Genomic DNA, 26,538 nt, shown 5'->3' with positions numbered 1-26,538 from the left:
ATTCTGTTTTAGCCAATATGTCTTTCCAGTACTGGGTGTTGAACCCAGGATCTTACACATGCTAGCAAGTACTGTATTTTTGGTACACACCCAGCTCAGTATGTTTTATTTTGAGACAGAGTTCCAGTAAGTGCCCAGGCTTACCTTGAATTTACAGTATGGCCCAAGCAGTCCTTGAGCCTGTATCTGGGAATCACACACCCATGTCACTAGCCTCAGCCAATATGATGCCCATTTGGATGCCTGTTATAAGTTAGCTATGAAACCGAAGAACTACTTTTTAAAAGTGGTTGTATTTATATGTGTGTATAAAATGACAAATATTTCCATATTGTGCTCAATCATCTTTTTATGTGTAAAACAATTTGTTCTTTAGACAGAAAACAGGTATGAAGTATATCACCCATACCCCTCCAATCTTCCTCCACATGTAGGTCTGACTATGTGAGAGGCCACTGAGTACCTCCAAACTATTCAGGTGTTCTACAATTAATTCCAAACTGCAAAATGCTGATCCTGGTGTCTGTCAGTGTGAGCACTGGTGTGCTGGACTACCATTCACCAGAGGCCATTGGATGCCATTTTCTATGCCTAGCCCAGTTTATGCTCACTTAGTGATTTCTATTTTGTTTAGTATAGATCTAAAGCATAAATAATAGTTCTTTTTTTATTGTAAGACATTTTTCTACCCAAATGTTCTCTTTTAGCGAGCTAAGATAAAGTAAAATGCTTTATTTTCTTTTACTTTTCTTAGACAGGACGTTTTGCTCATATAAATTTGCTTTGCTGATTTTGGTGCACAGTGTTATATCCTAAATTTTAGCCGTTCCATTTCCAGCCGAGCCTCCCCTGAAGGCTGCTCACGAATTTCCTTTTCCCTTAGTTCCAAAGCAAACCAACAAACCAGTATTGAAGCCGGATTCAGCCTCTACTGCACATGTGACCCCCTGAATAATGCTTACCCCTTCCAGACCTCAGTTTCCTCATTTATGAAATGGGACCGTGACTACAGGTGGTCATGGGAATTGAGATAAGTATTGCGTATAGATAAGTCAGCATCGCGCTGGCACTGTTCAGGGCCTTGTAAGTGTCTGTGTTCACTTAATTTAACTTCAGACATTACTTATTTCTCTGGGATGAGAGGCAGTTCCCTTTGATTTAAGACTAACACTTTTGAAACAAAGCTTAGCAGAAACCCTGACTTTGGACACAGGTACTATATTGGAGAGCCTTGTTTCATGTCTCTGAGGGATGAGGGAGAATCAGGGTTTGTATGAATCTGGATCTGGAGTTGGCTATGTCCTGTTCATCATTTTACATCTGTAGTCTTTGCTCTGAGCCTACTGTGGGCTAGGGATGGGTAGCAAAAGAGACTTAACTCTTACCCTCATAGGTCTTGGGGGTATGGGGACATTGCAGCCTGGGAGGGGAGGATGCAGGGAAAGAGAACATCCTGGAAAGGGAGAGACTAATCTTGCTGAGTGGAGAAGGCTTCTAGCAAGAGGAACTGTGTCAGCTGAGACTGAGGACAAGATGGAGGTGGGGTCGGGGGGGAAAGTAGGGGAAGCTCCTTCTAGGACATCGGAGCCTCGAGGAAGGTCTTAAGTAGAAGACACTTAGTGCTTTTGCAAGCTGAAAGAAATGCATCACAGTGGCAGAGCAGTGATAAAGTGAAGGCCAAGGCCACTGGGCAGCATTTCATTTCTGGGGAGAGAAGTTGCAGGAATGGTAATGGCCGGTGCTGAGGATGCTTGAGGATGAGCTAGTCAAGCCTGCCGTCCTAGGGTAAGTTTTAGTATTTCCCTCTCCAGTCTGTTTTGTTTTATTTTCTTTTGTTTCATTTTGTTTTTGTTTTTCCAAACAAGGTTTCTCCGTGGATGTAGCCCTGGCTGTCCTGGAACTCACTCTGTAAACCAGCCTGGCCTCAAACTCACAGAGATCTGCCTCTGCAATTAAAGACATGCACCACCATTGCTGTAAATCATTTATTATTTTACTTCATGTGTATGGGTAATTTTGCTGTATGTATTTCTATACACCAAATGTATCCCTGGTACCCATGGAGACCAGAAGAGGGTGTTGGATCCCTGGAACTGAAGTTACAGATGCTTATAAGCTGTCATGGGGATGTTGGGAATCGAATCCTGATCCGCTGGAAGAGAAGGCAGTGCTTAGCCTCTGAGATGTCTCTCCAGCCTCCCTTTCCATTCTTGTTTAAGTAATAGATTGTACCATCATGTGAGTGGAATTAAACAGTATGGATTTTATTCCAAGTGATGTTAAGTGGGGAGTCTTTGACAGCTTTAAGGAGGAGATCTGACTCTTTAGGTGATATGACTGACTCTTTAGGTGAGTGTGTAGACACAGGGAAGGTTGGAAGGCTTTTTCCTTCAGGCTTTGACAAGGCATAGATCAGTGTGGAGCATAGAGATGTGTATAGCACCAAACACAGTTTTGAGTTGAAATGGTTAGTAGCAATTTAGATATGGAGACAAGGATGAGGGGATGATGAACAATTCTCAGCCTTCATCTGAGAAGCATCTTCTGGCAGTAGATGGAAGTAATGCAGGGTACCCATCATGGATAGTATGTAGAGAGTGAGAAACCTTGGAGTATGCAGTCTTAAGTGAGAGGTTTTCATCAGGTTCCTCCCCTCAAGGCTCAGGAGTTATGTGGAAGGGAAGGAAGAGTGTAAGACCCAGAGGTGATGGATGACTCCAGAGGAAACCATGTCTTCCAGATGCAAGACTGGTGCACACATGAAATCACAGAGACTCTGACAGCACACACAGGACCTGCACAGGTTCAAACCAGTTAGGACCCAGCACTGAGAAGGGGAAGGTAGACATGGGGTACTGTCCCCAACAAAGAAATTATCTGCAATTGATACCCACAGGCAAAGGAAAAGAAAACCAGTTTTCTCCAATGGAGTTTCACTGGGTATATTACACTCTGGGGCAGGCCCCATGCCCGGGAGTAATTAACCAACAACAACAAAAAAATGAACTCAGTGTTTTGTTTTCTTAAACCTTTTGGCTATATTTGCTCTGTTTGATCGGGGGTTTTTTGTTTTGTTTTTTTGTTTTTGTTTGTACTTGCCTTGTTTGTGTTTTGCATGTTTATTTTTATTTCTATTTGTTTGTGTGTGTTTCCTAGAGGAGAGAGAGAGGAGAGAGAGAGAGAAAAAGAGAGAGAGAGAGAGAGAGAGAGAGAGAGAGAGAGAGAGAGAGAGAGAGAGAACACGAAGTTGGGGAGTAGGTAAGAAGGATCTGAAAATTGAAAAAGGGAAAACATGATAAAAATATTGCATGAAAATGAATAAAAAGTTAAAAATATATAAATCAATAATAAAAATAGGGAATAAGTCTGTGCACTGTAGTTCATTATTGCAATCTTAGCAAAGGTAGAAGACCTTGATTCTGAGGTCAGCTTGGGCTATGCAGCAAGGTCCTATAGCAATGAGAGAACAAACACGCCAGCAAAACAAAGCAATCCCCAGGCAGTGGATGGAGGTGCCACATGCAGAAGTGCAGACAACTGACTGGGGGAGACAAAGGAAGGGTGGGGCCCAGCTGTGACTCAGTAAGCATGAGATGCCACAGAGAGCCAGGTGCTTGTCCAAGGATGAAGGCAGGCACTGTACCTATCCATACGCATTTGGATCTCAGTGTGTCTGAGACTCAAACCCTTGTCTTCTGCATCCAAACCTTCTCGACCCAGGAAATCTCAACTGTATCAACATATTTAGGTTTCTTTCTTTATTTTTGCCAAGCATGGTTTGATGGATCTCTTGACTCTTTCCTGTGAATAGTTAATTGTAGTAGGAGTCTGAAAGTACATTTTAAAATGGAAGAAAAACGAAAGAAAACGTTAGAAAATGAAGGTCAAAGTATCCAGTCTCCTAGCTTTTTCTGCAGGAGCGGAGAAAGGAAAAAGAAATGCACAGAATATAAGATTCTGGGGTGTGGGGCTGGAGGGATAGCTAGGAAGTTGAGAGTATTTGTTATTTGTGCAAAAGACCTGGGTTTGCTTCCTAGCACCCACAAAGAGGCTCACCACCATGTGTTTCTTCATCCTCTAGGGTATTTGAAGCCGTTTTTGGACTTCTGCAGGCACGAGGCATGCAAATGGTGTTCAAACGTACATGCAGGCGAAACACTCACATACATAAAAACTAGGATTCTGGGGTGTGTCTGAGTCTTTGCCACCAGCAGGGACTTCAGGTGGAAGGCGTTGTGCCTTCCCTAAAGTCACCCAGGTAGACAGATCTAGACAATCAGTCTTCATCCCTACAAGTCTCTCTTTCCCCCTAGAAGTACAAATTCTATGACTAGTCCCTTAGAAAAGACCCTTTAGCAAATGTCTAAATGCCAAACACATTTTGTTTGTCCTGTTTCACGAGAAGGTCTGGGCTTCATGGGGGAGGGGAGACGTCTTTACACAGACTTCCTATTGTCAGCAGAGTCAGTTTGATTGTCGAGGTTTCCCGTGTCTAGAAGCACACATGCTCTGAGCCTGCTTGCCACAGAGTGCTTTACTGTGTCCACTCACTGACGTGGGCATCTCAGCACAGCTGACATGTCCGTCTGCTAGGGAGCAACAGCTGGCTGCCTGGCCTGTCACTGAGGCTGCTGTTCCAGCGAGCAGCTGCTGCTTTACCACCATGGACTGGGAGGAGAACACACTGCAAGGTGTTCTGCTTTTGGAATTCCTTGGCTATCACAGAGTGGGCTCTGCATGGGGTGGAGCAGTTCACAGTGTGTCTTATGGTGCTCATTGAGTTAGTGCTTTCAATAGAAAACAACTAAAAAGACTTTTAGACAAAAGGAGACAGATATTATAGTCACTTGACTAGGGCATGGGGCTGGTTTTGTTCACCGTTTCTGCAATATAGTGAGTGTTGACCAGTTAATTAAGCCACACCACCCATAGGAATTAGGTTTAAACCATGTTCGTGGAATTACCAGCGCCTTTGTGACTACTGAGAAAGCAACATTGGCACCTGCCTCCAGTGTCATGTTTACCCCAGAATGACTTGTTCTTCTTCATTTATGTCTCTCAGCTGTCACCCCATGTCTGGAGAGTGTGGCTGTAAGCCCGGTTGGTCTGGACTGTACTGTAATGAAACATGCTCTCCTGGATTCTACGGGGAGGCTTGCCAGCAGATCTGCAGCTGCCACAACGGGGCGGACTGTGACAGTGTGACTGGAAGGTGTGCCTGTGCTCCAGGATTCAAAGTGAGTAACCTGGGCTCTGGAGGCCGGAGAGGGGTGCAGGGTGGAAAATAGCAACAGCACGGTTTACGTGAGCTACGGTGAAGTAGAATAAATGTGATCAAACCTGTTCACAGCGCACATGGGAAGGGAACTATTTAAGTAACTTTAACTTTCCACTGATGGCTGAGAACTCAAATGAAACTATCAAAGCATCAACATTCAATATTAGAACACATCATGAAGTATGGCTCATTATAACTGTTCCTTATATGCTGGTTTTATTCTGATTTATCGGCAACAAAGAAGTAGCTCTCCATGTGGTTATTAGTTATTATTTTTAACAGTTTCTGTTTAAATTCCACAAAATTTAAAGACACAACATGCACCAGGTTAGCATTGTTTTTGTTGCATTCATACTCTATAGACAGTTACACTTGGTTTGGGGCCCCTTTGGGAGTTCAGATCCTACAAATGAACCTGTATAGCATGAGCACTATATTGTGCCTGTGGTTCCTACGACTTCTTAGCTATTGAGAATGGAAAGTGGTGGACTGGGATTTACTTTTTCTCATTGTAAAGAAGATAACATTGAACTCTGAAGAGTGTTGGTGGTCATCCCTGGGCACATAATATAGAAAGAGTGGGCTGTGATGTCACAGAGCCAAGAGGGCCTTTCCAGAGTTTTCTGATCAGTGTCACAATTCTCAGGCTGATCCCTGAATCAACCTCCTCTTAAGAGTCTTCATGGTTTTTTTGAAAAGAGATATCCAGGTCATCTTTAGTAGCTCACTTCTGTTTAATGGATAAATTGAATCATACTATTGGTTGAGTATTACTGTTCTTCAACCATTAACAAAAGTGCATATTATACAAGGCAACTCGTGAAGCATTTAGAAGAATATAAACTCTGATGCGCAGTGTTTGTATCTTTGTTAATAATAAGTTTATGGCTATGACTTATTTTATACAATCTACTTTTATAAGCAATTGAGAAAGGCTTATTTGGTGTTTTGACGACAAATCTAAAGAAGTCATTGGGCTTTTGTGTGTGGGGAGGCAAGGTCCTATTTGATGTTTTATCATAAACATGAGCCAGCCAGGAATGCACCTGAATCTCTACAATTTGTATAGAAATGGTATTATAGCAACTTTCAAAAGTATAGAGCATTAAAAATAGAGAGGAAACATAATTAGCATTACCAACCTCTATTTGTGTTTGTGCTGGCATGGATTCACTTGGTAAAAATAGCCCATGTTCTGCTGTTGTGCTCATCCAGGGAACTGACTGCTCTACCCCGTGTCCTCTGGGACGCTATGGGATAAATTGTTCTTCTCGCTGTGGCTGTAAAAATGATGCTGTCTGTTCTCCTGTGGATGGATCATGCATCTGTAAGGCAGGTAAGAGTGTGTCTGTGAATCTTTTATCTGGTCCTGGTCCTTTCACCTCCTAGAGTCACTGGAAGGACACCCCGATGAGGGCTCTAGCTCTAAATTCACTAAAATCAGTGTGACCTCAGCACCCCTCATCCTTCCCGAGTCCAGAAAAGAAACTCAAAACTCAGTCCTCTCTGAAATTGCTTCCTCTCTGAAGTTGCTGCCAGTTTTCCAAGTCTGAGTCCATGATTTTGGGAAGGGTAAACAAACAGACGTGTCTGTGCCCCCCAAATGGCTCAACTTGGAATCATGACAAGCAATGCAGCCAGCACAGATTTTACGTGTGGCACACACAGAATGTGTCCTCTGCAGATGCAGCCAGGATCTTGGAAACACTTTTTTTCATAGTTAATGGTTATTGCTTCAAAGGTGGGGTTGGACTTCCAAGAACAAGCCTTCCATTTCCTCTCATATAAACAGACAAAGCTTATCATTATACCCTGAGCATCACAGCACATTAAAGTTGACCACACTCCACATCCCTTCCCAGGAGCCCAGGGGGTGAATTCTCAGTGATGGCATCCCTGACCGATCACACGGCGCAGTTGGCTCTGTGGTTCCTCGGGTGTTCTGTTCCTTTTCATTTCTGGTTGAGGCCTTTTGTGGCAGAGCCAAGGCTGTTTGCTACTGCTGGGACTGGGGCTGGACAGCGCTCTTATGCATCTCCAAGATGTCTGTACAGGGAGACAGGGAGACGAGGCATGGAAGGGCTCAGCGAAGCTCCCTGTTGCCTTTGTTTCTTCATACACTCTGTCGTTCTTGTCATGCAGGCTGGCACGGGGTGGACTGTTCCATCAGGTGCCCCAGTGGCACATGGGGCTTTGGCTGTAACCTAACCTGTCAGTGCCTCAATGGTGGTGCCTGCAACACACTGGATGGGACCTGCACCTGTGCGCCTGGATGGCGAGGGGAGAAATGTGAATTTCCCTGCCAGGTATGTATGCTCTGGGTAGCGGGCTATGCAGGTCGGATGGCTTCTTTGTATAGTTTTTTTTTTTTTCTCCCCGACTGAATCCAGTCTTCAGTACTATTCAGTTACTGATTCAGTCTTCAGTAACTATTACAAGACTCGAAGTAGACAGAGGCTTGGAAAGGGATGGAGGGGAAATCAGCTAGGTGGGCTTTAAAATAATATCTTCTTCCCTCCTTTTTGTTCCTCTGCTGATCTCCCAGCCCCCAATCAAGCACTTTTCTGGTTCTTACACACTTTTGGTGGCAGCACTGGTCAAACACTCAGTGCATGCCTGTCAACTCTCCAAGTATTTGGTTTCCATTATAATGGAAATCCGCAGGCTCTGGGGTGGGACGTGACAGGGGCTTAGAAAGGGGGTGGTGGCTGGTGTCACAGAAATGTGCACTGGAGTGACAAAAGCAGGGCTGGAAACAGCCTTGGCTAATGTAAATATTTCTGGAGGCGCAGGAGTCTCCTTAGTGTGCACCCCCTTCCCTTGACCTAATTTGGAGATATGCATCTTTAGGAGATATCCTCCTCCCTAGCTGCTGCAGGCTCTAGCTGACAGGGACATGTGGAGTTCTGTAGTAACCTGTTGCATGCCTGCCTCCCAGAGCACTTGACTGGCTTCTTTTCCTGTTCACATCATGCTTTCTTCTCGAGCCATCAAGCATGCTAGCAGCAGTGCTATGTTCTCTCCCCTCAGGACATCATCAGATGACAATGTGACTGCCCCTGAATTGGGCTATTTCAGAGACAGGGCTTCCACCAGAACTCTTTTTTCCTCCTCTGGGCCTCCTCTTGTTAAGTGCAACCTATTTTCTGAAAGAGAAAAGATTCCTGTCCTGCTTTATTCTGTGCTCTCCAAGCCCCTAGGAGTTAAACTAGATTTTCTGTGTCTGTTCAGACCAGTAAACTGATTATCAATGCCTGGAGCTGAACTGTTAGGTCATCTTTTACTTCCTCATTGTAGACAGAGTGGAACGCCCAGTGTAAGCTGTCCATTGTTTTGCATTACATGTATTAGTAAGTCTGGGGAGTCTGATGGCTCAGGGGCTTCTGTTATAACAGCGCTAACTGCTGCACGATCCTGGCGAATGTTAGTGGAGCCTAATACATGGTTTAGTTGGTTTCTTTGCTTAATAAGTTCTAGGCAAATGATTACATCATCTAACACCCGCTGCCTGGTAATGCGGTTTCCATGTCCCCACCCTCAGTCACTGGGCTGTTTTCCTCATTGTTTGGGTATTACAGGGACATTTGTAGCACCCTGTATCAGCCCCAAGAGTCTAGGGTAAAAAATAAGATTTCTCTCCAAATAGAAACATCTCCATTTCTTCCTCATGAATCACACCCATTACCCCAGAGTCTCCTCTTCACTGGCCTACTCAACAGTTGCCTGTATGGAGCAGTGGCTGAGGAGGCTGCCAATGGAATGTGCACTTACAGTTCTGAATCATAATGTTATACACAGTTTAGCCTCTTTCTGAGAAAAGAAGCAACGTAGTAAAGAAAATAACAATAGATTTTCAGTTATTATGTAATTTATTTCACTGACAACAATTCAAATAAATATATGTATATATACATACATACAGGCACACACTACATAGATTAGATAAATAAGTACATAGTAAGTACATAGATACTATAGTAATATCTATGTTACTATATTACTATGTTCCTATGTAACTATGTTACTGTTACTATAGTAACATCTATATTACTATATTAATATGTTTCTATGTAACTATATTACTATGTTACTATAGTAACATCTATGTACTTACCATCTATCTAAAATGTTAGCTAGTGTGTGCCTGTATATTTGTGGTGTGTGTGTGTGTGTGTGTGTGTGTGTGTGTGTGTGTGTGTGTTTGTGTGGTGTGTATGTGTATATTTTAAGTGGACAAAAGACCTCTTTCTCCTGTAAGGAGGGAAGTCTGAATGATGTTGTAAGAATAATTAGAGACAAATGAGCATTTATTTTATGAGTTGTGGTAATATAAGAAAAGGCTGTCTCAGACAACTGGCATGCTTATATTTATTGTATGTATGCATATGTATGTGAGTGGTTTAACCTTGCAAGCCTCCCAACTATTGTAGCAGGGATAAGCTAGAGCCAAAGTGGTTCTAGGATGATACCTCCTCAGGCTTGCATTTTGCATCATGGGGAGAGGTAGTGCAATGTGTGTTCCTAAGGAACATGCCAGGGCCTTGTTGTTTGTTGTCAAGTGAACACCTAGGTTTGTCATTGCCGGGTTTGATGTTCTCTTCCTTGTAGGATGGCACATATGGGCTGAACTGTGCTGAGCGCTGTGACTGCAGCCATGCAGATGGCTGTCACCCCACTACAGGCCATTGCCGCTGCCTCCCTGGATGGTCAGGTAGGAACTTTGGACCAGTGTTTAAAAGAGATAACCAAGACTTTAGTAACTAATGGTGTTGATTGCTCCTTCAATGAAATGCATACAGCTCAGTTTTTTTTTTTTTATTTTCAGAAAAAAAAATCAAAATGCAGTAAAATCCCCCAGCACACTTTCTTGCCATGATATGTTAAGTGTGACTAATCCGTCACCCAGGGCAGTCACTTCTATTGAGCTGGTTGCTCATGAAAAAACTGGCTGCTAAAATGTAGGCCAGCAAGATTTCTGTGATATTTTTTTAAGTACCAAGAGAAATGAAAAATAAAATAAATCCCCAAACTATAATTAGAATCACTATAGATATAAAACTATTAACTATTATTAATATAGTTTATATACAAATATTGAATCTCTTTCCAAAAAATTAAAGTTTAAAAACTGCATCTTTCTCAAAAATTTGAGTCAGGACAAATTCATGTTATGATTGAGCACAAAACTTCTACTGCAGTAGAAAAATCCCTCCTTGTTTTATAGGGCTTTACGACTTCAGGTAGGAAGTTTATCAGGTGAGTTGTGGTACGGGGAAGAAGAATGATGATTTTACTCATGATGTGCAAGTCTGCTTTGACATTTAGTGCCATCTTCAAAGCCCACAGTGGATGTGAGCAAGAGCATCACTCTTCTTGCAGGACCATTTTGCTTTCCCACCAGCAATACCTGAGCGTTCCTGCATCCCCACCAACACATCTGTCTTTCTGGTGTCATCCATCTCCGTGGGTGTGAAGTGATACTTCTTTGAGGTTTTGCTTTGTCCTCCTCTGGTGGCTGAGAATCCATCCTGTGCATTTATTGGCCCACTATAACTCTTCTCAGTAGAAATATCTATTTAGAGCCTTCATTAATTTTTAACTGAGCTATTTTTCTTTATATCATTGAGTTCTAAGACCACATTATATAAACTTTCTTTACCAGGCATAATTTGCAAGCATTCCTTCTTATTTTCTGTTTTTTTTTTCTTTGTTGTTTCCATAGTGTTCTTTGGAGCAGAAGTATGTATTCTGATAGTTTACCTTGTCTAATTTTGTTTCCTTGTGTCTTTTGGTATCAATTCTAAGGAATCAAGCTGGAGAGATGGCTCAGTGTTTAAGAGCACTGGCTGCTCTTTCTAAGGTTCTGAGCTCAATTCCCAGCAACCACATGGTGGCTCACAAGCATCTATGATGGTTCTCTTCATAAGATAGATGAATAAGTAAATAGATCTTTTAAAAAAACTTCTAAGGATTCTAGGACTCTTGTTTGATACAAGATCACAGAAATTTCCTTTTGTTGTCTTTTAAACTTTTATACACATATCTATCTATCTATCTATCTATCTATCTTTTATACTTAGGTCTTTAATTCACTTTGAGTTAATCTTTTACATGATATGATGGGTATGATGGGGGAGGCAAACTTTATTCTGTAGCCAGTGATCCCACAACAGTTTTTTTTTTTAAAGACCACTCTACCCCCTATTGGATGTCTTAAGTTCTTCCTTGCCAGAAGTCAATTTCCCATAGACGTGAAACTGATTTCTTGATGTTCGATTCAATCCCATTCTGTATGTTTTTTTCTAATACTAGTAAAATTCTCCCTTGATTGAAATAGCTTTGTAGGAAGTTTTAAATTGGGAAAAGTGTGGACATTCCAATCTTGCTCACTTTTTATAGTTGTCTCAGTCATGCTAGATCCCTTGAATTTCCATATGGGTTCTAGTATTAATACATTAGTCTCTAAAAATGAGCAAGATGGAAACTTAATGGGGTTTCGCTGATAGATTGATTTGGGAAGCACTAGAAATTTAGTCATATTGAGTCTTCACATTAGTAAACATGTCCTGTCACCAGCAACTCCTTCAATGGGATCTTTAGCCCTCCTAGAATTTGCTGAGAGCTTCTTCGGTTGCAGATAGATAGAAGAAAGCAGAGATGAACTGTCATGTGTCGGAGCTACCTTATCATATAGGAAGAGCTTGTACAATGTCTTCACTTGCTATCAGTAGGAGTGACCAAAGGACTTAAGGCCCCGTCCCTGTAGTTCATTCTTGCCTTGCAAACTTGGCTTTACAGTACAAAAGTACACCTTTCTATGTCCCTGTCACCTTACCATCACCGATGTTAAAGCTGGATCATGTCTGGCCTTAAATAACATCTGTGATTTAACTAGGGTTCTTGAGTTTTTCAAAGTGGACAAACCAGTATTTAATTCTCAGTGACTTTAGTAAGAAAAATAGCACTATCTGGTAAATTCAGTGTAATCCTAATGGAGAGGCCACATTACTTGATTTGGCCCTGCCCTACCAAATCTACTTTTGTCATATAAATACATAGAAAATGGGAGGTGTCCTTGAACATACTCATCAGAACTCAAGTGTCAACCTGCTCTGATGATTTAAAGCCAGGCTGTAAAAGGTTCACCCTAACATACAAGAGGAAAGCAAGAGATGAGTTGGCTTAAAGCCAGTCAGAAAATGTGTTCCTGGCATTCCACAGTCTGGGTCATGGGGTAAGACAAATTATCCCCCATCTGGCCTTAGACCTACCAGGCTCCCGTGGGAATGCACTGGCTGTGCCACACAATGTGATGTATAATCCTCTCCCCATCTGTGACCAGCCCGCTTCCTGTCTCATGCAATGGATCTCTCTCTCTCTCTCTCTCTCTCTCTCTCTCTCTCTCTCTCTGTGTGTGTGTGTGTGTGTGTGTGTGTGTGTGTCTGTCTTTTTGCTCTGTAGCCTGTACTTGTGTCTCTCTTGCTCCCAGGCCAGCCCAGTGGTCCCGGTGCCTTATTTCTCTGGGTTTATAAATAGCTGTTAGTCACTGAGCCTGCTGAAAGGTCGTCCCCCACATTCATAGTACACATTTGGTACAAGCAAACGTGTGTGTGTGTGTGTGTGTGCACACGCACGCACGCGCGCGCGTGCGCGCGCACATGGGGGGATAGTTTAAAAACACATCACATTCATAATAAGAGTTGGATTACTTTTTCTAAACAGAAAGAACAGTCTCTGCGTAATATTTACACAGGACATCATTTCATTGTCGGCCATGAATGGACTCCTCTTCTTGCACTGATACGTTTGTTTTTAGTAAGTTCCTTGTTAAGATTTTTTTTCCACAATAGGGAGGAGGCTTTGTTTCTCACTGAGAAGCCAGGTTTCAGCCAAATCGGTATCATAATCCCAGGAAAGCACAGGAATCTGTCTCATTTCTTCTTTGCTGCTGAGATTGTTCTAGGTGCCGTGTGAGGGATCGCTTGCTGGAGTGTCCAGCCAGATGTAACGGGGCAGTGTCCTCAGTGAACCATACAGGGCTTCGGCTCTGCCCCTGACTGAGGTAACAAGAGTGGCACAAAGTGTTCAGCCAGTGAGGACACAGGCAGGGGTGGCCATGAAGGGGAGACTAGAGGCAGAGGGGAGGACATCAGTATACTTAGACTGCACAGCCAATGCCTCATCTTTAAAGGAAGTCTTGTTTCTTAACCTGGAGTCATCACCTCTGAAAACTTTGCAGTGTTATCTCAGGTTTGTATTTTCCTAAAGGAACTGAGGTTTAAAAACAGGAATATCGCCAGGCGTGGTGGCGCATGCCTGTAATCCCAGCACTCTGGGAGGCAGAGGCAGGTGGATTTCTGAGTTCGAGGCCAGCCTGGTCTACAGAGTGGATTCCAGGACAGCCAGGGCTACACAGAGAAACCCTGTCTTGAAAAAAACCAAATCCAAAAAACCAAAACCAAAAACAAAAACAAAAAACCCACCAAAACCAAAAAAAAAAAAAAAAAAAAACAACCAAAACAACCCAGGATTATCATCTATCATTCTTGACTAGGGGAAGGAGGGCCTTGTCAACTCAAATGGAATAACTTCGTTGAAATTATATATGTATAATATTATATACAAATATATTAATATGTTTATATCTATAATATATAATAAATTAATATAAATTATATGTGTGTATGTATATACATAATAATGATTTAAAAAAAGAGCCTAGAAATGTAAAAGGAAGAAAACAAGGATGGATATAAGGTGGGGTTTGAGGGAGGAAAAGGAAGGAGGAGAAATGACATAATTACAACTTCAAATATTTTTTAAATGACGGAAAATAGGTCTACAAATGCTAGCATGTTTTAGGGAGACAGAAAATGTAATACAGTGAATGTTAACTGAAACCTAAAGTGCATTCAGTATTCTAACTTCTCTTTTTAAAATTAATGCGTGACTTCCACAAAGAAAGGAAGTGCACATTTACTATATGCAGATATTTAAAAACTTAGTTTCTTGACAATTTGAGTGAACAGTTTGTTTTATTGGACAGAACGAGATCTCATTGCAAAGCTGAGGAATACGAATTGCTGGGATATGCATTTTAATTCTTTTGGATCTCTAGGGTACATGTTACTGTGATCAAGGATATCGAGGCTGTCTTGGACTTTGTACACATCAGTGTACACACTGTACACAAACACATGTACTCACATACCTTAGCTGGTGGGTGTACAAACATATCCCACGTGGTTATAAACTGAAACTAGCTTTTCAGAAATGATTGAGAAATTCCAGAGGAGATAGTTTTATGTAGATAGATGTATGTGGATATGCAGTTTTCCAGAGTAGTAGTGGAGTGGCAGGCTTTATGAAGTATTTCCTAAAAAACGGTAGAACCAGATTGACTTTTCTTCCTTTCTGCTCTGGATTCAGTCATTTGGGAACACCTACTCACTGAGTATTACAGTTAATCACCTTTTAATTCCAGCTGCCTGAAAACACATGCGGTCTGTAGCCTGGCTCCCAGCTCTGGCCAAGATCACTGTCACCTGGGAACACTTTCCATTTGCGTGATCCCAGTTGCCATCTAACACCTACTGAATGGGAGTTTGGAGAGTAGACGAGAAGGGGGGGGGGGCGGGGAGGAGGGGAAGAGGAGAAAGCTCTCACTGGTCCATGAAGCATGTGTGTGTGTGTGTGTGTGTGTGTGTGTGTGTGTGTGTGTGTTCAATTTTTGAAAAGATTTGACAGCCTCTCAGGATGCTCTCCTTGGCATACGGGGTGTGCTTGTATGTCTTCCAGGGGCACTTGTCTAGAATACTACCTGCACAACATGACTTGGTGGTCCTTTTCGTCATTTAAAAAGCTAGTCCAGTAACCCAGACAGTGGCATTCTCCAGTCTGTTTAATGGAATCTGGTACATCATATCTTCCTGATTATTGATTATGGGGCCAGGGGACCATTTCTTGACAGAAGCCTCATAGCAGTGGCAAAAGAAGAGAGGCTGCTCAAAGATCTCTTTGTACCAGAACAGGAAAATTGAAAACTAAACTGTTGGAAAGGGGCTGACGTCACAACAGCCCTTGATACCCTTGGGAAATTGAGTGAGATCAGCAGGGAGGTGGGGGACACAGAATGGAATCAGGTGGGGGCACTCACCTGAGCCCAGCCAGGAGCGGGAGACCTGAGAGGAGAACCCGTGGGTGTGCTGAGGACAAGAATCAGCTTCTTCACGGGGAAGCAGAACTAGGCACCCTCTGTCCAAAACATCACTGCGACCACTGAGGCAAATGAAAACTACTTTTAGGGTTCATCTATTCCAACGTAGCTCTCTGGCATCTTAGCCCCTCAGTGATGCCTAAATAGTTATCACAAGGGGCTTGGGGTGGGGTGGCATCCCAGAGTCATATAATCAAGACTCCAAGTTAAAGTCAATAACTACATTAGAGGGCTTAATCAACATGCAAGGACCCAATTAAACACACGTGCCAATGACTCACTAGGTCTGGATGTGTAGAGAGCAGGTATCTGTCTGTCTGTCCCTCATCTGACAGATGGAGTCTCTGAAGTGAGAAGGGCTCCAGAAAAGCCTCTCAGCTTTCCTGCTCTGCCCCACAGCCTGCTGTCTGCTTTCACTCAGAGCTATGCTCAGGCAGGCTGTGATTGCTAGCAAGCTGGTCTTGCAGTTACAGATGTGAGCCTCTTGGTATCTATGATGGAGAGACCTTCTTTGTCAACACCCAGTAACATGGTATAACTCAACAACCGCAGTCGAGTTTCCATGTTCTACATAAGCATGGAGGTTGTGCTCTCTGGGAGTGGAGACAAAATGGTGTCCACTCCTTCTCTGTCGTCTGTCGAGACAAACTATGGACAGTGGTGGTATGCTGGTGAATCACTTGTCATCTGTGCCATCACTTTGAAGATGATGTTGGGGATTGGGAAATTAATAGAATTTATGACCAGATACCAGGGCTCTTCTCCTCCACTCATCTACCCCAAGTATTCCTCGCAGATATCTGTTTTACTCCAACATGTATTTAATAGACTGCTGCCCAGGGTCAAGACATTGAATCAAAATAATTTTTTTAAATTTTCCAACATGCCAAAGATTGTAATATTAGCGTAAGGAGTATGAGGATGTGGCGCTATGTCTTTGAGAGGGAAACTAATGACGTCCCAGATGATTTATTTACTACATTCATGCAATCACAAGTGCTCAGGGAATGCTGGTTTCCCGTGGAGGTCCCCAGCTTAATGCATCAGGCATTAAATGCATGAACATTTCTTTAGTGCTGCCTAGCTGAAGTTTATCACGGTCATTCAGCCACTGCCTAGCAACTTGAGAAGCCTATCAATGGGCTCTTTGTCTTCAGTCCTGGCAAAAACACTCCCTCGCAGATCTCCTTATCAGCATTCAAAATTTTATCGGGAAGAAGTGCTTCCATTGAACAAAACTGCCTGCAGCTCTAAGCCCACCCTCTTCCCATTCACCCCTCCTTCAAATATTTTAGAAATTATTTTCTGAAGCAACTAGTTTTGAAATTTTTAATCTGTCCCTTGGTCAACATCCCAAAAAAATTATCTTAGAGTATTTCATTATTTTCCTAATTCTAGTTAGTTGGGGATAACGGCTCCCAACCCACAAACGTTTTCCTTCCTGATTCAGGAAGGAAAAGACGTTCACACACACCAGAACCTAGGTCTTGCAGACTTTCCTTCTCTGGCTTCTGCTGTTCCAAGCCCCCACATACAGGGGGGCTTTCCCACCACTCACTGTCCCACATCCTCTCTGCAAATGCCACCCCGGAGACAGGCACACCCAAAGCATCACCTCTCTTAATCAAAACACACTGGTACCCAGGGCCAACCATTACACTCCTTGTGTGTTTTAGTTCCTAGACAACACAGCCAGGCTCTCTCCCTCTCACAGCTGACAGGATGCATGTTTTGGGTAGGGTAGGGAACTGAGGAACTTTCATCTGCATCTACTCCATCTGTCTCTAAAATTCTTCTTCCCTTGTGGATGGCTTTGTTCTGTGTCTTCTCATTTTTATTTTCATTTGTCACCTCAATAATCTCAATTCATCCCCTCACTTTTTGTCTTCAAGACTCATCTTTTCACACCATCATCCACTCTCCTGTAAAACACAAGTGTATCCATGCTATCCCTCATTTGGTCTCTGATAACATGGAATATGATTGGGGGAAGAAAGGAAGGGTCTCCTTCCATAGAATGATGCTCACAGGTATTCTCCATGGGTCCACAGCTGTCCAAATGCTTCTCTTGGTATTTCTAGTTCCTAAGTTTCACCTGTTCCCAATGTTGGTAATTCCTGAATACTTCTGAATAATTCTACATACTTCTTGGGACTCTGAGCTGTGTAGCTACTGCTCCCCGAGCCTAAACCTATCTTCCCTCTTCCTTGATCCAGGTCACTAGTCAAAACTGGAGGTGTGGCCTGGGGCTTTATTGGCCTGGAGTTAACTTTTTTGGAGAATGTCTCATCAACCAGTCAGTACTAGCCAGACTCCTAGCAGGAGCACTGACTTAAATTATTTTTTCATCTTTGGCAACTAAGGAAACAAAAATGTGTTTTTGCGAACCCCATCAAAGTTGGCAAATATGAGATCAATAGAAATAATGAGAGGATGGGGGGTGTTAAAGCAAACACAATTCTTTTAGCACCTCTTAATCTTGGAGCATGCTTCACACATCCCCAGCCAGATGCCCAGAGGTGATCCAAGGAAACACTCTGACAAGACTTAATTGTGATTCTCATTGCTTGAAGTTTTACACTTTGGTATTTATTTCTTAGACTCTCAAATTGTGAGCCTTCTTGGAATATTTGTAATATCTAGAAAAACAGGATCCTAGCAATAATAGATTTATCATGCCCTTCCCTGAATATATAATGAAAGAGATGACAAGAAGCACAGAGGATCTGAGGAGAGGTAGGGATGTAAGATAAAGGATGCTATAGCAGAAAGATAGCAACCTACATTTTGTGGTCTTGTCTCATCTTTAATACTTGTCTTGAAATAGATTAGGTGTCAAGATCTACAAAACAATGACTTCTTTACTACACAGAATAAAAAAAAGAGTTAAAATTTCAAGAAGAGAAAATGGAATGTTTATAATTTACATTCAACAGAAAGTTTCTTTCGCAGTCCTAAAACTAAAGAAACCAAAGCTATTAAAAAGCACGCTTGGTTCTGTTGAAACATGCTTATACAACTGCAGGCAGGCTGTCTCGTAACAAGCTGATGGGTACATCATGTGAAGTGTGGTGAGTTCCCCCCAGTGGGTCTCTGCTGTTCCATGGTGCTTTTTACTTATTGGAAAAATTACCTTGATGAAGTTGATCATGACAGATGTGTGTGCTAGCCAGCTGGACAAGTCTCTTGAGGGAAGAGAAATCAAATACCAAGTATAGGATCGCTTAATTTACATCTGGCCTTCAGTCATTTTTCATAACTAGCTCTGTGTGCTTATCCACAAATCATGTTAACCTATTATAGTCAAAGCCAGTGTGTCTCGGTTGTCAGCGTGACTACATCTGGAATTCACCATAACCCAAGTGGGATCCACCTTTAATCTGGGCCTCACCTTCTGGTCACAGCCTATGGAAAAGACTCAGAGGAAAGGAGGGCTTCCTCTTTGCCTGCTTGCCCTTCCAGCAAGTTCATTCCTTCACTGGCATTAGAACCTACTTCTTTAGTATTCTGCTGAATACTGAGGCATCCAGTTTTATGAACTGAACAACTTTTAAATTCTTTGGCTTTCTGCTGTCAGGCAGCTATTGTTGGAATAGCTGGACCACAGCCGGTAAGCCACTCTAATAAACCAGAGTATACATATCAGAAATTATTCTATCCGTTCTGTTTCCCTAGAGAATCCTGACTAACACAGCTAGCATATTATAGCTGAATTTAAGTGTACTGCGATTTGGCCAACAGGTGATACAGTAAATCACCTTAAATGACTAAGTCTCAACCTTCAATCCCCATTCCACATTAAAAAAAAAAAAGTATTGACAAGTCAGAACTAATTTTCAGGTTGTTTATAAGATTATCTGAGTAATTGTTTGGGCTCTCCATCCTCAGGCTTCTCTTTGAGATTAGCCTGAATGGCTTTGGGTCAAAATGCCCAAGGGTATCTGAGTCTGTGAAGCAGGTGGCCCCTTACCACCTTGGCTGTCAAACACCCTGGGTTACAGTGAGCATGGAAAGCCTGAGTTCCAATTGAGAAGAAAGCCCCAAGCAGGTTACTTATTCTTGTTAGTATTTTCTTTAGACACAAAAAAAGCTTACATTTGCAGCTTGCTCCTGAGTTCAAAGCTCCTCTGAATATCTGATGATTCTGTATGGTACAGGTATTGGTTTGAAAAAAAAATCAGCCGAGACTTCATGGCTGCCACTTCACATTCAGAGAGCATAGAATTTGCAAGTCTGTCTCAGCTTCCCAAAAGACCTTGAAAAGTAAGATGTGTGTGAACACAAGTAAAACAGCAAGTTCCCACTCCATTCACTTATCCTGTGGGGAACACTTAGTCCCTAATCAGTGTTATACCTTCAACTGGTTTCTTCTGGAATAAAAGTCTGTTGCTAACCTGAGTTGAACAAAATGGAGTTGGGATTCATTTGCCAGCCTTTGCCATATTAAGGACTTTCTGGAGGATGAAGACTGAGACAGGAAAAAAAGTAGAGATTTATTATTTTGCAGAAATGGCTTTATACCAGTTGGTGACATACTTGTGGTTCTTTACAATGACTTCCATATTAGGTTCAGGGCACAATAACCTTTCTCCAAAAAAAACCAGACAAAGTGCAGTGTGGCCTACCTGGCGTTCTCCAGGCAGGGTCACTATGAGCTTTCTGGAATACAAGAGCAAGTGTGTCCTCCCTGTGTTATCCTTGGTCTGAGGCCAGCAGTCAGCAGTGCAGCCCACCCTTTCCTTTGCAAGTGAAGATCTCTGAGAATTATGATGTAACAAAGAAATCCCCGTTGTACTTCAAATATGAATTTATGAAACTTTGTTCTGCCTCCAGTAGTGCCTGGTTTTATTTTCTTCCTCACAGATTAGCATCCTGTGGGTGTCTGTTTATTGGGTCATGACTAGTTTAAGGGTTCTTTATTGGCCAAACAAAAAGTTAAATTAGCTCCATACAGTTTCATAAGAGTTACTTAGACAAAAGGACATAAACAGTATTGGCTGGGCTATCCTGCCTCTATCTGTCCAATGTGAAATGAAAATTTTAAGGATGAATCCGGCAATACATGTGAATGCGTCAGCTTATCCAGCACACGAGATCTTTGAAATATTTTATGATTGTGTTTCCTACTCACCAGTAGGGCTTCCTTTATGTAAAATACTTTAATCATTTTGTGCTTTTTAAAAAAAATTCTCTGTAAAAACAAATTGGAGAGTATAGTAGGAAATCAATAGTATTTTCTTTTTCTGATACATTTTGCCTTCAATAGACAAGGCCCTGGGGCTCCATGTTGGTCCTTCCTATTAAAGAAGAAAAGTCAATGTGGTAAAATAAATGTTCTCTCCTTGACTGCACAGGAGGGAGTTCGGGGCACTAGATAGCATTAGCATGACTGTGTGCTTTGTGTGAGCATACATGAGGTGATAACTGGACGTAAGCCTGGTGCCATCTCTGCGCATTGCTGTCTGAAATAGCTGCTTGCACACCATTCCTGACCTTCACTGTTGTATTAGCAACCTCAGGGGCCCACACTGCACCTCCCTCATCCCTGCCCTGTGTGCGATGTTTTAGGTGTGCACTGTGATAGTGTGTGCGCTGAGGGACGCTGGGGTCCAAACTGCTCGCTGCCCTGCTACTGTAAAAATGGGGCTTCATGTTCTCCGGATGAAGGCATCTGCGAATGTGCACCCGGATTCCGAGGCACCACTTGTCAGAGAAGTAAGTGTCTCCTGCATGATGGTTTCTGCCCCTCTCCCTACCTCCCTTCCCTGGGAATTCTGTACAGAGCCATCTCTGCCCCACCCCTTAGTTCCTAGTGACTTTTTGTGGCAGCTGAGGGAAGAGAAGTCCTTGAAGAACTGTCCTCAAATAACACTTCCCCACGAATTTTACCCTTTTTAACCTCCAGAACCAATGTGGCAGATGGGGGTCTTAACCCTTTCTTCTTAGTGACTATTCTTTACCTCATTGGCGTGATCATCAGGACACAATTCTCAGTTCCTCCTTAGAGTTTGCAAATGGTGTTCCAGAAATCCACTGACCTGTAAATATTTTATTCAGCAATTTGGCATCAGCCTCACCTCAATTACCAGAAGTCAACATCAGCCAAACCTTGAGGCAATCACACACCTCACTAGTAATCTGAAAGTCAGTGCTGTGGGGAAAGTGGAATTGAAAGTTAAAAATGGGGACCATTGATGTTGTTCCGTAAAAACCTTGAAGTAAAAAAATGATCCGCAACATTTTGCTAAATCTTTCTCGGTAAATGTAACCGGGAAAGAATATGTGACCAGTTAGAACATGCACTGTTCTAATTTCTCAAATCAATTGCTTTTTCCATTAGAGACTTCAATGTAATCATTCTATATTTAAAACCAAGTAAAGTCTTTGGAAGCACCCAGATCCGTGGCATTCGGTTTACTCATCTTCTCTAATCTAATCACAGTCATTAACCTGTACTTTTTTTTTAAGGAGAAAGATCTTCAACCCTCGTGTGTTTTTATTTATTTATTTATTTATTTATTTATTTATTTTGCCAATCACAATTCTTGAAGACTAAAGGATCAGCAACAACTTGGCGGTGCTTAATTGAGATATTGATATTTAGACTTTCATTTCCCCCATTTCCTTGTTTGTTCAACAAAATGTCTTTGAGCCCCTGGTCTAGAGCTGGCCCTGAATCAACCACGGGAAGATAGTGGCGGATGTGTGAGACACTCCCTCACCCTAGTGAAATACTGAGTTTAGTGGCTTCTTCCTTTGTTAAAAGCTGCCTTCTTGTTTCATGCCTGAAAAATCCCTATTATCATTTAGAATTTTCTTCTTCCTCCAGTTTCACTAGACCTCTGTGTGGAACAGGACATAAACCCAACTCAGGAAGGTAACTCTGAGTTTCTGTTTGCAGTTTGCTCCCCCGGGTTTTATGGACATCGCTGTAGCCAGACATGCCCGCAGTGTGTGCACAGCAGTGGGCCCTGCCACCACATCACAGGCCTGTGCGACTGCTTGCCCGGCTTCACCGGCGCCCTGTGCAATGAAGGTGAACACTGGGGCACCCGGGAGAGCCAGGGGGAGGACCGAGCTTCCTTAGGCATATGCTCAGAATTCACAGGGCCATACATGTCCTTCTATGACCAGCTCTAGATAGTTCTGAAAATAACACAAAAGTTGAAGGCTCTGCCTTTTCACGAAGCTCTCGAGCCCCCTTGCTTATGACTTCCGGTTTTGTTGGTACCGCCCCCTCAAGAAAAGTCACTGTGAGGAGTTTGACTCCCTCAGTGAGAAACTATAATTCAGATGTCTAGAAATGTCACAGTGACTTTCTGAGGTGCTGGGTGGGATGAAGCCTTTGGTGTCACGTGCTTGTGAAAATGAGCCCATCCAGGATGAGGGAATGTGCTTTCTCAAGTGAAGGCAGTGGGCAGCAGGGTGTGACCCTGGAAGCCATTTCCCATTCTCAGGGTTCTCTGAGGTGTGTTCCAACTATAGCTGACTGGACTTGGGTTTTATTCACAGTGTGTCCGAGTGGCAGATTTGGGAAAAACTGTGCAGGCGTTTGCACCTGCACCAACAATGGCACCTGTAACCCCATTGACAGATCCTGTCAGTGCTACCCAGGCTGGATTGGCAGTGACTGCTCCCAACGTAAGTCTTGTTGGAAAACAACCAATCAACTTATGTCTTAGGATTAAATGATAAGAGTTTGTATGATCAGGAAAGAATATATGACCATAACCATTTGTTAAATGCATTAAAGTTTTTAAATTAAGAGTTCTATGCAATGACCTATCAATATCTAAGATAAAACGATGTGAGTCTGAGAAAAATCTCAATTTATAAGATGTTTTCTTATTCACTGCTCAAAGACTAACCATCCACTGATTTATACATCTGTAGATAAATTAATATAGAATATATCAACATATTAAATATTTATTTAAGTATACATGTAGTATATAATATATATGTAAATTAATGATATATATGGAAATTCATAGTTACCTTTATGAGTTGGGTTTATATCCTGTTCTACCAAGAGGTCTAGTTAAAATGGATGAATAAGAAAACTTTAAAAATATGATAAGTATATATATATATATATATATATATATATATATATATATATATATATATGGGTGTGTGTGTGTGTGTATATACTCAATGACTAATCATATATATGGCTCCATGTAACCAAATCTTGCCTCATTATGTAGTCTCATTCATATATATATATATATACATATATATATAATTATACATGTAACATGCATAAAATCAATGGATGTTTAGTCATTGAATATATATAAATATACATATGCATACACACACACACATATATATATTCCATGTGTATTTCATGTGTTGCCTCAAACAACTCATTATATAGTCTTTTATATATATTATATATATATATACCACTAAGACATGTAAATATATCAGATAGTTAATCATTGAGTATATGTGCGTATGTGTGTATGTATATATATGTATATATGTATATGCATATATATATATTGCATGTAGCCAAGACTGGCCTCAAATTCACTCTGTAGTCTAAGATGACTTTGAACCTCTGATCTTTTTTCCTCCACATCCTGAGTGCTGGGATTACAAGTGTGCACAGCCATACTTGCTTTTATGCCGTGCTAGGAACTGAACCCAGGGCAGTTGGGCAGATGTTCGGCAAGCACTCTACAGACTGAGCTGCATCCCTCTTCTCTGTTGATCGAAAGCAAGCATAGATGTGTTTAAAGATCTATCTTCTCGTCACATACTCATCCAGAAATGTGTGGAACCATGAAGAAACAGAATCAAGCCATGTGAGCCTCAGAAACTTTCTGGGCTCCTGGGCAGACTGGCCACATTCCTCCCCTCAGAGTTTGTCCCCTCCCTTGGCTCCCCAGGAGCCTCTCACACTGCTTTTTGGATGGGTGTGGTATGACCCTAAGAGGAATTATGTTAATGAATTTAGACTACCCATGACATGAAGAGAGGACAGTGACTTAAGGCAGACATTGAAAGGCTAGTGTGTGCCTTTTCACAAAGGATCCAGCTTTTGACCAAAGACAGCGCATGTCTGTCCTTCTCTTCATCCTAGCTTTTGTGCTCAGTTCATATTGAGTCTAGCAAGGTGCATGTATGGTAGGTCAAGGAATGACTCTTTTTACCTGACAGTTTTCTGGCCATTGAATTCAGACTCTGGAGTTATACTCAATCTGTACATATTAATTGGTACAGAATATGTCTTTGAATATTAGTTTTGCTTTCAGTCATTTAGGCTGGTCCCATTGCTGAGATAAGAAAGCCTTTGGTAAGAGGGATGCTTGTTGTTATAGAAGACTTCATAGTATGTATGTTAATCTGTTGGTGGGGTTGGGAGATTCCGGAAGTAACTGCTGTGTGTTCAGATCTGCCCATTGCAAGCCTCTGATGGATTGAGGCTGGCACAGGAACAGGGCGAGGAATAGGTACTCAAAATGAATGGCGGGGCTTAGAAAAAGGAACAAAGATCCGATGTCACTGCTGGAACGTGATTGGTCTAATTTGCTCCTTTCAGTCGTACTCTTTAGTTTGGAAGTTGGTCCCTTCCTCGTTTGGAGGAGGAATGTGCTGGAAGGAACAGGAATGAGAACAGCGCTGTGAATGGAGACAACAGCATAGCCTGTCCCCATAGTCCCTGCAGAACAAGCCCGTTTGCTTGCCAAGCCTTGCTTCTCCTGGGGACCGCTGCTTTCACTGATTCCTGTGGTCTCTGGGGGCCCATCTTAATATTTCTTCTTGGCTGGTCATCAGCTAGTTTAGAAAAGGGGAGGTGCTTTGCCATGCAAACAGAGGCTGTGAAAACTAACGGGGTACATTTAAAGGGGTGGGTGTCCTTGGCAAGGCAAGTATCCAAAGCCTTGTCTCTATACTAACCTTTGGAAATGGAAATTTTAAATGATCTTTATTTATAACATGTGATCATAAGCAACACAGGAATAGAGCCTCCTTGCTTTAAGCAGCCAGCTTAGAAAAACATCCTCCAGGCAGAAGATGGCTTGAGAATACATGAATCATCACTCGACGTAGTTTGTTTGGAGCTGGAGAGATTTCTACATGGTTTACAGCTCTTGCTGCTGAATCACATGAAGGCTAGAGTTTGGATCCCACACCCTCGAAACAAGGGGGGGAGGGGAAATATCCCATAAACACTGTAGCTCCACCCCCAGTGCCCTCTTCTGATATCCACGCACACAGGGGTCCACACTCAGCATATATATTACACATTCACCCACAGACATAGAAACAGAGCTAAAATACATAAATATAAAAAGAAAAGAAATACTGTTAGGGATGCTTGGTAAAAGAGATCAAATTGGATTTTTCTTATTTTAGAAGTAGGTTGTTGAGTGCCATGGGCTACATCAGGTAGGGGTCATTTTAGTCGTCACCATAGCCTTAAAAGCGAAGTCATGCTTAGGTACCAAATAGTGATTCTGTGTGACCTTGGATAACATCCTGTCACCACACAGTTGATCCAAAACCTCTTCGCCTGTAAAATAAGGCAGACTGTGGAGAAAACCAATCTTAACACTCCCGAGAACCATGCATGTCTGCTCTTACTTTTCTCTTGCTCTTAGGTAAGGACAATACATACATTTCTGGGAAATACTTTTCATTTTAAAATTACTTAGGGTTCATTTATTTTCTTTATTGCTCCATCGTCTCAGTCGGATAATAAAACAGAAATTCTAAGAAGCCATCTCTTTAAATGGCTTCTTGAAGATGTAGTATAAGTAAAACTATATATGTTTTTTTTATATAAATCAAGTTTTGTCCACACTTTATGTTGCTTTCCAAAACCTTTTCCGCTGACAGTGGATTTAGCTGATATGTTCTCTTCTTCCTCCAATCGAGAGTTCCTATGAATAAACTGATTCTTACAGCTGGGAACCTTCGCACATAAAATCAGATTCTAATGGCAACTTTGGAGCCTAGAGACCAGCACAGGGCTGGATAATCAAAGCCGGAGCCCAGGCCCAGGAGCTCCAGGGGAATCCACCCCCTG

At 42.2% G+C, this 26,538-nt stretch overlaps 1 protein-coding gene across 1 annotated transcript in view; it reads left to right on the top strand.

Moving 5' to 3' along the window:
- The window catches only part of Megf10 (multiple EGF like domains 10), a 165,779-nt gene that overhangs the window by 118,537 nt on the left and 20,704 nt on the right, over positions 1-26,538 (top strand). Inside the window, exons 10-16 of the mRNA XM_052155826.1 lie at positions 5,063-5,237; positions 6,494-6,614; positions 7,421-7,584; positions 9,887-9,989; positions 21,063-21,209; positions 22,396-22,530; positions 23,007-23,135. Coding sequence (XP_052011786.1) covers positions 5,063-5,237; positions 6,494-6,614; positions 7,421-7,584; positions 9,887-9,989; positions 21,063-21,209; positions 22,396-22,530; positions 23,007-23,135 — 974 coding nt within the window. The remainder of the gene's footprint in view (positions 1-5,062; positions 5,238-6,493; positions 6,615-7,420; positions 7,585-9,886; positions 9,990-21,062; positions 21,210-22,395; positions 22,531-23,006; positions 23,136-26,538) is intronic.

The sequence above is a fragment of the Apodemus sylvaticus genome, chromosome 13 (genome assembly GCF_947179515.1).
Source record: "Apodemus sylvaticus chromosome 13, mApoSyl1.1, whole genome shotgun sequence".
NCBI lineage: Eukaryota > Metazoa > Chordata > Mammalia > Rodentia > Muridae > Apodemus > Apodemus sylvaticus.
Note: the sequence above shows the minus strand (reverse complement) of the source record. Positions and strands in the feature narration are given on the sequence as shown.